The sequence below is a fragment of the Mus caroli genome, unplaced genomic scaffold, assembly GCF_978045245.1.
Source record: "Mus caroli unplaced genomic scaffold, Mus_caroli_1 scaffold_6, whole genome shotgun sequence".
Taxonomy (NCBI): domain Eukaryota; kingdom Metazoa; phylum Chordata; class Mammalia; order Rodentia; family Muridae; genus Mus; species Mus caroli.
In genome coordinates this window covers 69,144,659-69,157,954 of record NW_028227261.1, presented here as the reverse complement: position 1 = coordinate 69,157,954, position 13,296 = coordinate 69,144,659, and the positions used below count along the sequence as shown (strand labels likewise).

General features: G+C 45.4%; 1 protein-coding gene across 2 annotated transcripts in view; it reads left to right on the top strand.

Annotated features, from left to right (window-relative positions):
- The window catches only part of Adamtsl1 (ADAMTS like 1), a 367,312-nt gene extending 354,328 nt beyond the window's left edge, over positions 1-12,984 (top strand). For both annotated transcript variants that reach the window (XM_021160015.3, XM_029476026.2), the window contains 5 exons: positions 109-289; positions 3,123-3,330; positions 8,036-8,145; positions 8,831-9,051; positions 10,504-12,984. In XM_021160015.3, the coding sequence (XP_021015674.2) occupies positions 109-289; positions 3,123-3,330; positions 8,036-8,145; positions 8,831-9,051; positions 10,504-10,610 (827 nt within the window). In that variant the 3' untranslated portion in view covers positions 10,611-12,984. The remainder of the gene's footprint in view (positions 1-108; positions 290-3,122; positions 3,331-8,035; positions 8,146-8,830; positions 9,052-10,503) is intronic.
- The last annotated feature ends 312 nt before the right edge of the window (positions 12,985-13,296 follow it).

Here is a 13,296-nt window from a genome sequence, read left to right as displayed (position 1 = left end):
CTCAGCTCTCTTCTGTCTCACTCCCAATCCACCTTCCGCTTGCCCAGGAGGACTGGTGTGGGTAGTAACACCATCTCCTCTTCCCCTCTGATCCAACCCCTGTGACAGATTACTGGTGGTCTGTGGATAGACTGGCAACCTGCTCCGCATCTTGTGGTAATAGAGGCGTTCATCAGCCGCGCCTCAGGTGTTTACTGAACACCACGGAAGTTGACCCTGAGCACTGTACAGGAAAGCCTCGGCCCGCCGTGCAGCCTGTTGCCTGCAACCGGAGAGACTGTCCTTCTCGGTAAGTACAGCCTTCCTACCCCCAGCCACTGGCCCTGCCTTTTAGCTCCTCATTTAGCACCATGCAGGGAGAGATGGAATCCCAGGAGCTGCGCCTACCCATAGGCACCTATCCACCATGCTGGAAATATCCTCGGAGTGGGCCTCTGCTTTCAGCCCTACTTTATCTCCTCACCACTCAGCTAGCTGGTGGCTACCTGGACTTAAGTCCTGAACGTGATCAGTAAAGAAATTACTTCCCCTTGGTCTTGTGGAGGCTCAATGCCCCAGCACGGGGGAATTCTAGGGCAATGGGTGGGTGGGTGGGTGAGTGGGTGGGTGGGTGGGGGAGCTCCCTCATAGAAGCAGGGGCAGGGGAGATGGGATGGGGGGATTACAGAGGGGAAACTGGGAAAGGTGATAACATTTGAAATGTAAATAAATAAAATAACCAATAAGAAATATGTTAAAAGAAAAGAAAAAGAAGTAACTTCTCAGGGTGAGGCCAGAGGCCACAATAGTCACCAGACTCTGTGTCGTTTAGAACATTTTGTATTGAAATGTGGAAAGGAAGGAGTAACTGGGCTCTACCGCAACTTTTCTCTTTCTATCTAACTAAATACCTCTGCCAGTCAGTACTCTGGTTTGGTTAGGAAAACTTACCTTTTTACAGAGAGTTGCATCTCACCTAAGTTGGAATACATCTCCACGTTTCCTTAGCTGCCTTACCTTCAGACGTCTAGTCCCTGCATTTGAGATCCATCTTTAGGCCGCACCGACACCTACCAGCTCTTCCTCTCACACATAACTCCGCTTTGAGAAGCCACGAGTCCCACTGAGCTCATATCCCCCAGTCTTCAACCAGTAGCTAAAGGATAATGGATGGGTTTGGAGTTGGCACCAGCATGGCGCGCTCTGCACCCTGGGAGGCTTGGCTGGGATCTGAAATGCCCCTTTATGACCTATCTGTAGGACTTTCCTATACTGCTCAGGCAACTGCTTTGTGTTTTGCCAGCTGAGTCACGGGGAGCAACTGAGACGAGGAGAGACGCCGTGAAATATGAAACACGCTCATTAATATCAGCAGTTTGACTTGCTGACGGGAAGGTTTCCACGGCGATGATTAATGTCCTTTTATCCCCTTCCTGAACAGTAACGTGGCCCGTAGCTCTCCTTTCTCACAACCCCCACCTCAGCTCCTGAAAACAGCCCTGAAATGTATATTTAGAAATCAAAGTTGATTGAAACGCAGGCCTGACATTCACCAGGGACAGAAGGCTCTGGAAGACTGCCCTTGCCAAGCTGCCTGAAATGAAGAAGAGATCTTACACGTGCCAGGAACTCTGTGATTTGATTTGGTGATGGTCAGAGTTAATCAGCCTAATTTACTTCAGCAACTGAAACAGTAATGGCTGGCTCATCTTTGGTTTCAGTGCTTCCAGAGACTTTAAAACACCTTGTGCCTGCTTCCTGAACACAATTTTTCTTTGACCTTGAAATCCACATAAAGTCATCCTCCCCAGATCACCGAGTACAGAAACTGTCACAAACTAAGGCATTTGCAGATCCTGCTGTAAGAAGGAACCTGTTCTTCTCTCTACACACTTCTTTTGAAAATAAAATGTGGCCACCCTTGCCAGGGAAGCCCCTAGGCTTCCATCTGACTTGAGGTCCACACTGGCATCCTCCTTTGTACACATGGGCATTGCTCTGACCATCTTCTTCCAAAGTCTGCTTTAACTGAGGTAGCTGTTCTATCTGCTTTACAGTCCTAGTCACAGACTCCGGGTAGCTGAACACGTGGCGTGTTCCTCGATTATACAAAATTGGCTGAGAAGTCCCATGCCTCTGAATGCGTCTCACTCTTCGAGAACTATGTTTACCCGTGCAGAAGAGGGCTTGTGTGTGGTCACTAAGGACCTCACAGTGTCCCCAGATTATAGAATGACTTTATGAGAAAAGCCATTTGTCATGGTCTTGGTCAGGTTTACTTCCAGGGACTTAGAGTTAAGAGTGGATATTTATACTATACATATAACTCTCTAAGATAGATGTCTACAGGGACTGACCAGGAATTACCCAAGAAATCTAGGACCATCTTTGTTTCTGAAAGATGAACCATAGACATTGGATCAAGGGCTAAAGTGACCAAAGAATTTCTAGACAAAACCTTGACCTATGTGAAACCCAGATAATCCCCTAGAGCAAGAGGTAACAGGTTTGGATCTCGCTTTCCTAGGAAAGTGTCCTGCCCTAACTAAAAGCATTCTATCTGCAATTACATTTGTTTGGGGCAACTTAAAGCAAACAACCCTCAAAATGTTATTTTCTTTTCAATGTTCATATTTTAGCAATTTCCTGGGGCAGCAAGAAAAATGTGTCCAAATGGCATCATAAAACTCCATTTTGAGAGCCAGAAATCCAGGCATCCACGGGGCCACATGGCCTTTGTGAAGACTTAGTGAATTTGCTCCTTGCCAGTGTAAAAGTGCCTGCTTTGTGGCTGCATAAAACTGCAGCTCCTATCCCCTGGTCATACTGTCACCTCTCCCCAATCTGTATCTCCCTCTGATATGAGCATGTAGGGGTCTACTCATATGATCTCATCTCAAAATCCTAACTATGGTGTATGCCTGTAACTCCAACACTCCCAACAGGAGCATCACTGTTCAAAGCCACACTGTTACATAATGAGACTCTGTCTCACAAGCAAGCAAGTTAGCATTCATAGGTTTCAGAGACACCATGTGAATGCTTTGCACATTTGAGGGTAAATCTTGGGGAAAGCAAGGTTCATTCCCTGCTGCCCCCACCTTACCCTCTGCAGTTGCTCTCATGGTCCTCCTTCTCCTCAGATGGATGGTGACGTCCTGGTCCGCCTGTACCCGGAGTTGCGGTGGAGGTGTACAAACCCGAAGGGTGACCTGTCAGAAGTTGAAAGCTTCTGGTATTTCTACCCCAGTGTCCAATGACATGTGCAGTCAACTGGCCAAACGGCCTGTGGATACCCAGGCCTGCAACCAGCAGCTGTGTGTGGAATGGGCCTTCTCCAGCTGGGGCCAGGTGAGGAGACAAAGGTTTTGTCTGGTTGGTTGGTTGGTTGGTTGGTTGGTTGGTTGGTTGGTTTTGTTTTTGAGGGAAAATCCTCAGATAAAAACGTTGCCACCATGGGAAGAAAAATCCACCTCTACTTACATACACATCTCCGGCCCCTCCCAGTGTCTCTCCTATATCCCCTGCCCTAATGAGTGGAGGCTATTCTGAGGCATTAGCACACCCTCAGGCTGGTTGTTTTTCCTTCTGACTTTGTGACCCCAAACATTACCTTCAGACCAACATTCCCCAAGACCACCTCCTATAACTGTGCCAGGGATAGTTCTGAAAACTTCAGAGGAGAACCTCCTGAAGACTATACTGTTGTTCTGGTCCAGGGTTCTTGACCAATTCCATGGAACAAAAAGTTCACTGGGGAAAACTTTTAAAACAATAGAGGTCCATACTGTACCTCCCAAAGATCTAAGCCAACTGCACTGCAGGTTGTAGAAATTGTCCTTGTGGCTCTGGTCTGCAACTTAGGGTAGAAAACCATCGCTCCAAACCAGGAAAAGGTGAAGCCTAGATGGATCACCTTGAAATCTAGGCCTCCTTACCCAAGTCCTATGCCTAGATGTTAACATAGAAAATCCCAAATGAGACTGTGGGGTCTGGAGTTGTTCAGGAATTCACTAGTATATTCATGAATAGGTTTTAAGCAAAGAAAGGGCTTTATTCAGATACTGGTGCCAGGCCTACACTTGATAATTGAGGTTCCCAAGGTAAAGTCCCAAAATACTTTAGTCAAGGGCTTATGAAGACAAAACTCACAAGGCCGAATATTTATTTCCTTTGTGCAACCAGGGGCAAGACACATCCTGACATACTTCGTGCCTCCATGCAGTCAAGCACACGTCCTTGTTGGTGTGCAATTATAGGCAAGCAGGCTTGTTTAAAGAAGCAAAAACACATGGTTTGTTAGTTCCCATGAACAACAGATTCATTAAAATTGTACAAGACAAGGAAATTATAAGAACAGCCCCCAGCATTCTGAGAAGTTATCTGTCCTTGGGCAAGTAAGGCTTACAGGTTAGAGCATTTCTGCTTTTTATATCTCTTAAGCACAGTAATTTAAACTTAAAACATAATGTTAGCAGCTATCACAAAAATCAACAGAGTGGTCCTCATTTGACTAGAATCTGCAGATAGAGTCCCCTTTAGATATAATGGAGGCATTACATTAACTTTATCCACTGAGAAGAAATATTTTTAGTTTTAAAAGGAGACAAATACAAACAAAAGATTCTAGGGGTGAGAGGAAGGAAGTCAAGGGGAGTGTGGTAATGGCTATACTTTGTCTAGTCTGGGTGCGATGTTCACCTGTCAGAACCTCTGTCCTGGTATAGGCCTATGTTGGATATTAATAGTCACCCTACTTGTATACCTAACTCACCAAACAGCCTGCAGCCAACCTATACAATTATTGTTCACACACACAAGAATCAGGTGTAAAGGTGTCTATATGAACTAATATCCTCATATAGTGACCTCAAAATCTGCGTTCAATGAATACTGGGAAGAGATACCAACAGACTGATTTCAGGTGTTGCCCAACAAAAGTGCACGTGTCTGGCTATTTTTGGTTTGTCTGGGACAGCACTAATTGGCAGAGACTTTTCTGACTGGCCAGGTATAGTCCTAAACGTTTTGGGGCAATTAGAAAATGTAAACTTGTTGAAATTTTAGCTATCTACACATGTTTAGTATACAATATAATACACATTTGAGAGCTTTTTTAAAAGCTAGCAATAAGCTCTCACATATGTGACAAAGCGACTTCAACAGAGTGCCAAGCCCATTTTGGTAAGGAAAGAATCATTTCTCAACATTTGATGTTGAATAATGTCAAAAATGAAGCTCATCTCTTACACCATATAAATTTCACTTAAAAATAAAATTCTTAGAAGAAAACAAGGGGGATCCTTTAAGACATTGAGCTTGGCAATAATTTCTTAGATATGACTATTTTTGTTTCTGTAACAAAATTCCACATAAGGATATGTTATAAATAAAATATATTTACTTCTTATAGTTCCAGAAACTGTGAAGTTACCAAGCAAGGAGTGGTGTCTATTTGGTAAAATATATGCCTATATGACAAGCCTTTCTGCCATGTCAGGCACCACACAGCGTGAAAGCAAGCATGCTCAAGTCTTACAAAGCCACACCTCCCCCAACCTTATCTCCCACAGTGCCGCTCAACCCCTTCAAATACTGGTAACATATGAAACTGGGAGTTAAATTTCAAACATAAAAACTCATAAAAATCTACTCAAACCATACCAGACAACAAAAATACACCAAAATTAAGGGATTTTGTACACCAAAAGGATACTATCCAGTATGCCAACCAACTCTCAAAGGTTCAAGTCCACACTGAGCTACACAATAGAAAAATGCCTTCTCGAAATGATAGAAAGAAGTGGGTGGTGGTGATGCACACCTTTAGCCCCAGTACTTAGGAGGCAGAGGCAGAGGCAGATGGATCTCTACTTTCAAGACCAGCCTGGTCTACAGAGTGAGTTCCAAAACAGCCAGGGCTACACAGAGAAACCCTATCTCAAGGAGGAGGAGGAGGAGGAAGAGGAGGAGGAGAAGGAGGAGAAAGAGGAGGAGGAGGACGAGGAGGAAGAGAAATAGTCCCATTTTATACTCTCATCAGGATGACTTTATCACATAAATAGGGAGTTTGGTGTTGGTTAGGGCACAGTAGAGTACTCACCTAGTATCACAAAGCCTGCATTTGATCCTCTGCACTGGGGGAAAAATTTAGTGAAAATAAAAAAGGTGAATTTCTATTGAGTGGCCATAGGAAATAAAATATGGTTTAGCTATTGTGGAGAACAGTATCAGTTCCTTAAAAGTTTAAAAGGAAAGCAAAACAAAGGAGAGGGTGGAGGGTGAAATGTGACCGGAATTTATTATACACATTTATGAAATTGCCAAAAAATTAAATAATAAAAAATGAAAAACAATTACTGCATGCCCCAAGAATAACAACAGTTCTGCTCTACACACCAAAACAGCATCATCATGTGTCAATTAATTATGCCCCAGCCAATGACTAACCATTACAGACAATAGTGGTCCCATAAGGTTACATCACCTGTGTTCCCATGATTGAGAGTGCTCGTTGCAGAGGGAGTCAGCTCCTAGCATCTGTATATGGTGGCTCAAAAATATCACTAACTCCAGTTCCAGGGATCTCCTTGGCGGCCTCCTGAACAGACACGATGAACACACGGGCACACATATACACATATTTATTTCATCATTGCATGATGTGATGGTGTCATAGCCATCCTGGTTTTAGTTTGATGTTTGTATAACAGGAAAATCATTTACCCAAAAGAATAAAATCATTTACCCAAACAGTGCCTCTACCAAACGTCCATATATATGTGGCAGGCTACTAATATAAAACAGAATAATTTACTTAAAATCAAGAACACAGAATTGTGGTTGATAAATTGAACTAATCAAAGTTTGGTTTTATGAGAAGCCATCATATGAGTGAGTACAGTGAACTTCATAAGAGATGAAATAATTCAAACCTCTGGCTAAGCCAGGGGTACACACAAGAAACTTATAAAACAATTTACATTAAAGGAAAAAGATAGAAAAAATGGGAGAGACTTTATGCAAGTGAAACGTTATCCGATAAAAAATATATCAAATGCTTTTTAATAGATGGGAGGATATAAATCAAACCAAGATGAGATACAAGTATATACTTAGTAGAATGCTTAATGTTTAATATATATAACCATCCAAGAACTTCCAAAAATGTATAGCAAATGGAAACCCATCTACCAGTGGCCAGAGAAGAAATAGGCAAAAGCCCTTGTAACCCGAAGTAGACAATGTCTCTTAAATCTGGACGTGTACGAGCCACATAAACACAGAGCCAACAAAGCTGCATGCTTGGAAGCATGACGCAGCACACCCCAGAGGCTTTACCAGTGCTCTTTGTATTATATTTACAAAGCTATAAAGAAACTGTTGACGATAGAGGCACGGTAACTTTTTAAACCTTGGCATCAGTTACGTCTGCAGAGGAGCGAGTGGAAGCAGGCGGCTGAGTTACTTGGTGTCTTGTTTGTTCGCTTTTCCTGCAGTCAGTTAGCCAAATGCAGTAACAGATGTCCAAACAGTCAACTGTGTTAATCCAAGACCAGGTTCCTTCCAACCTGCTGGTAGCAGTGCAGAGGTGGTAGCATCATGCACAAGTTGACCCTCTCTATTCATTTTCTGAGGACTCACTGCAGTATTCTTTATTTTACTTACATTGCCTTACGTGTACTGTACTTGACCAAAACAACAACAACAAAAAGTTATTTTTAAGTACTTGAATAGATCAATGTTATCAGCTATGGTATTGAGCATGTGACAAAATATTTTCACAGGTTAATCCGGGTCAGCCTTCTCTGGTCAATGCTACATTTCCCCTGGCCATTCCCTAGCACAATGCCCACAGACTATTGGACAGCTAACTGTCCCATTGTGACATAAAGCACATGCCAGTGAATGTCTGTTATTTGACCCAAAGATGACAAAGAAGGTCTACAGGTCTGATGAGACCCTACTCAATGATTCTGCCCTCTGAGTAGCCAAAGCTTTGCAATACCCCCTTGGACATAGATAACATGCTATTCATCTCCTTTTCCCCTCCCAGTGCAATGGGCCTTGCATAGGCCCTCGCCTTGCTGTGCAGCACAGACAGGTCTTCTGCCAGACCCGGGATGGCATCACCTTACCATCAGAGCAGTGCAGTGCCCTCCCCAGGTAAGACAAAACCTTCATCCTCCTCTACCTAGCTCCAGTATCAACAACACAAAGAGACATTGATACTCCTCCAATCTTACACAAGGGGTCGCCTGTCCTGCCCCCCTCCATCTTACCCTAAGGTGCCACTTGTAAACAGTGACCTTGTATTTGTTGAATGAGCCAGCCTGGGATCATCTCTCAGGGATGAACTACACACAAGTGTTCTTCATAAAGGAGGCCTGGCTCCACAAGAGACTCACAATCACCTCTAGGTGAGCAAGAGGCAGCATAGAGACTATAGACTATAAGAGTTCAACAAGTTCATCCTGCTGGCCTGTCTCTAGAAATTAGGCCAATATGAAAACTTTTGTCCCTAGGTCTCAACCAGTGCCTATCTACTACACTTCCTTGTAGATGACCCCCTAGGAAAATGTCCCCTTACCCTCTACCTCTTAGCCCAAATGAGACTCCAACTTCCACCTTTGCTAGCCTCCATGGTGAGTAGAGCTTGTTCTCGGGTCATGAAGGAGAGCAGATGGATGCTCAGGGCAATGGCTTCCTTAAGGTCCATGCCCCCATTTATTCCTTAACAAAGCAGAGATCGAGACCTCAACTTACCTACCTACATCTCTGAGTTTGTAATTTGTTTTCCAATCTGGTTCCCACAGAGAGAGACCTTACCTTTGTCATTAACCTCCTACAGGCCCGTGAGCACCCAAAACTGCTGGTCAGAGGCCTGCAGTGTACACTGGAGGGTCAGCCTCTGGACCCTATGCACAGCAACCTGTGGCAACTATGGCTTCCAGTCCCGGCGGGTGGAGTGTGTTCACGTGCGCACCAACAAGGCTGTGCCCGAGCACCTGTGTTCCTGGGGGCCCCGGCCCGCCAACTGGCAACGCTGCAACATCACTCCATGTGAAAACAGTACGTTCCAATCCCAAAGAACATTCTGCAAATTCCCTACAGGTCATCGGGTACAGAGGGCAATCCCTGGGACTGAGCCTGAACACAGGGCACTGGATCAAGTTCCCTAAGGATTGTGCGCTCGGGCCAGAATTGAACATTTTAGGTGGGGTACACGGGTGTGTGCAAGGATGTGTATACACATGTTCAGACCACAAAAGATGCCAGAATGTGTTCCCCCCAAGGGCTTCCACTGTCTTCATCCTGAGCCCTAAAAGAGCCAAGGGCTGGATAAAATTGGCCTCTAACACACCCGCTGTCTACCTGGCTGGTGCCCACAGGGGAAGACTAAACAGTGGTTCACAGAGACCAGGCTACTAAAGACAGAGCACTGTTAACCTTGAAGAAGCATGCAGCATGCCTGCCACTCAGCCAGCTCTGCACCCATCACTGTTCTGCTTCACACCAAACAAGGACCTGCTGACCCCCCTCCTTCCCAGCCCATGTACATCCACTGGAAAGGAACAGGAGACTCTGCCCCTGGGTTCTGACAGCCATCCATTCGCTCCACCCTCAGGTCTGGAGCCTCTCAGCCCCATACCAGTATTTGTAATCTAGTCAGATAGGAATCTAGTCTCTCCTCCTTAGAACCCAAAACCCAAGTGGGAGATATTTCCCCACAAAAAGTGATGATAAATCTTTGCAAAGAATAGACAATAAAAAATAGGAGTCTAATTTTCCCCCCTCACTAAACGTCACTGGGCAGTCAGTTGCGAACATTGAGACAGAAAGCCTGTAGGCACATGGCCCATCCCTTCTAATACACAGGGAATGTATGATGTATACTCTGGTGAAGTGCTGGTGTTCCTATCAGATGGTTGTCATGTTCACAACGTACTGGCTCACAGTGCAAGGAGCTACAAAACTTACCAGCTACAGGCTGCACCAGTGGTTAGGAACTGAAATGCCACAGTGTCTGGAAGGCCTGGTATGCTGAAGAACAAGAGTCCTGGATAAAGGAAAGAAAGTTGAACAGGGAGAGGTCCAAGCACCTGAGGATATGGAACTGCAACCAAGTCCTTGCTTGCATGCTCTCTCACAAGGAACAGAATTCTGTCCTCCTGGGCACATCTCTCACTAAAAGCAAAAGCCCATAGGGGAAAAAGCAAGCAGGGAGATGAGAGTATTCCAAGAGGAAGGAGATTAAATCTACCAGTCTGAAGTAGAAGCAGCTATCAGAAGGAAGCAAAGAAGGCCCTGAGATAGTCCCCCATCAATCACAGATGGTGGGGAGGGATTGGCAAAGGGCTGAGTGCTGCCCGAGGGAAGGCTGTCCAGAGAGCTGGAGAGCCATGGCTGGGGAGACCCTACAGGCAGCTTGCCAAGTGCCTAGGCTGCTCAACAGCAGCTGCATCTGTGAGCCTCTGTTTCATATCTCCTTTCTGTCCCCCTCCTCCCCTCCTGCTTTCCCAGCTGAGTGCAGAGACACCACCAGGTACTGCGAGAAGGTGAGACAGTTGAAACTCTGCCAGCTCGGCCAGTTCCGATCTCGCTGCTGTGGAACGTGTGGCAAAGCATGAAGACAGGGCACGGGGATGAGCTCTACCCTGGCCACACAAAGGACTCACACAACCACCTTGGACATGACTTACGCTTTCTTCCTTTTATTTATTTATTTGCCCCTCCCCACACACCCATGTCCACCTGCACCCATGCTCCTGAGGACTGTGGCATGTTTTCTTATTCAGTTAGCTGGAAGCAAGTGTGGAGAACAGAAAAAAAGATGTCTAAAGGAGGGTTGCAGAGCAGGCCAGACAGACAGCAGCTCCCTTGCAGAGCTGGCTCCTTTCTGATCAGGGTCTCAGAGACACAGGAAGAGCAAGCCATAGTCTATAGGGACAGCAAGGAGTTTATAACACATAGGTACAGGCACAGGCAAGTCAGGAGTGCCGTTCCTTTGTTCCCTGGTGGTAAGAACAGGGGAGCAGCATACTAGAGCAGAAACCAGGCCAGACTCCAGTTCTTCTGGCAGTGGTATGGGAAGACCAAGAAAGAAGAGAACTGAGCTGTGGGCAAGAGGGTTATGCCAAAAGAGACAAGCAAAATAGGCAGAAGGCATGCCACTATGCAGAAGACAGAGGCGGGGAAGAAGGAAGGAAAGTGTGTACACGTGCACCTCAGTGGGAGGAGCTTGCTGGCAGGACAGATTTTCAAGCAGTCACATGAGACCCATATGACAAGCCTGTGCCCTGGAACATGTGCACAGTCCTCGAGGTTCAACAGAGGTGAGGAAGGGTATTCAGAGTCCTCTCAGGACCCATGCTGCATGACACGGGTGACACTGCATGACATGCCCTTTGTGTGGTTATACACGTGTGTCTACCCCTCTCCTATCAAGTGACTTTTGTGTCTGCAGCTGTGGACAACCCAACAAAGGGTCAAGGTCAGCTGTGTAGTAAGGCTGCCCCTAGCATCTCCTTACTTAAGTCAAGGGTCACTAGTCCTGAACTGACTGCTGCCGAGGGCATTTGACCATGAGTGCTCCTGGCTTTCCATCCGAATGACTTTGCTGCTCCTTGTTGGGCCAGAGACTAGAATCATAGCTCACAAAGGATTCATTAAGCAACCTGTTTGCGGGCAAGCATCTACAGGATGTGGGAAGCCTTACTACCAGAGCTTGCCAGAAAGGAGGAGAGGACAGAGAGGCCCTGCACACCCACAGTGCGCTTTCTCTCCCAACCCTCACACATTGGGCCTGGGAGCCCTTCCTGAACCACAGAAGAGCTGCCATACACCCGATTTATGCAGCAGGCTGGGAGTAGGGAGTGTGATCAGGCGCTATGGCAAAGCTAGAAGTCAGCTAAAGACTCACAAGACAGCCGGAGAAAGCTTTGTAACCATCCTCTCGACTACACAGATACTATGGTAATTAGCACACCAGACTGAGTGAATGGACCACTCAGCGGGCTAAGCAGCACACACAACTCAGCAACACACATCAGCTATGGCAAACCCTCAGTCTGCAGAGAAGCTTCAGCAGTGATAATTGCTTCCTTCCTGAGCAGCCTCAGTTTAACAGATGAGGCAGGCAGAGCCCAGGAGCCATCAGATAAGCCGCCCCTCACAAATGCACTCACCAAATGCTATCACCCCAGGGCCACCACTGACAGCAGGGCTGCATTTCCCAACCAGCCTGGAAGTTAAGTTTGAAAGAGGATGTTAATCTGCGTCTTCATAGATGCCCTATGGACAGTTAGGGTAGGCCTCTTCCTCATCACAAAAATAGGCTCTAAGAAATTGTGTTATTAAAAGTCAGTGTAATGTTTATTTAAAATTAAAGAGAGTGTTTCTATGTATATCTTTTGTGAATATTTATTAGGATTTCTTGTATTAAAAAGTGCAATATTAGTAATTGTACATTGTCATCCAGAAAAACAACTCTTTGGGGGATTTTATTAACTTCCTGCAGCTGTGTTCCTAAGAACTCTGTGGCGATAATTGTATTCTTCCTAATTTTAAAAGAAACAAAACAGATGTTTAACTCTGATCCACTGTGTACAGAGTACCTTGTAAAAGCTAATGGGGGGTTGGGGGAGAGCAATGGAGTCAACTTGTTTGTGACACTAGTTCTACATAAAATGAACAGAAATTCTATAATACTAACACATAGTTCAGTAGCTATTAAAAATTGGTGGTCAGTGTTTGAATTTTTCTCAAATGCGGGCATCTTCCAGCTCCGCCACCTGCGAGAATGTGAGGTTGGAAGTGCCTTTCAGAACTAGCTGGAGAGCGTAGGATTGGAGTGGAAAGCAGTGTGCTCCTTGCATGACATGAATGTACATTTAATATTTGTTCTGTGAATTGTGACTCAGCAGTACCACAAGTTATCAGGGCTGCTGGATAATGCAGAAGAAGACACTTCCTCCTCTAAAACACAAAACTGTATTTATATTTTTTTGTACAGATAATACAGCTTATTTATTTAAATCATGGTGTCCGTGTCTCTGTGAAACTCACCATTCTCTTCACACTTTATGCAAGGGGTGAAGGAAATCCCAGTTTACGAATTGAGTGGTTGCCAACCAATTATAAAGATCTCACTGAAATGAAGGAATTGCAGTTTTCAGCCTTTCCCTGGGAAGTTGTGGAATCCATGCTCAGAAAGGCCAGCTCAGTAAAGGAACTTGGAGGAAGGCAGCGGCAGATGTGTGCACATTCTGGTTGAGGTACTGTCTAACAAAAGGACCAGTCATCTCATTGACAGCC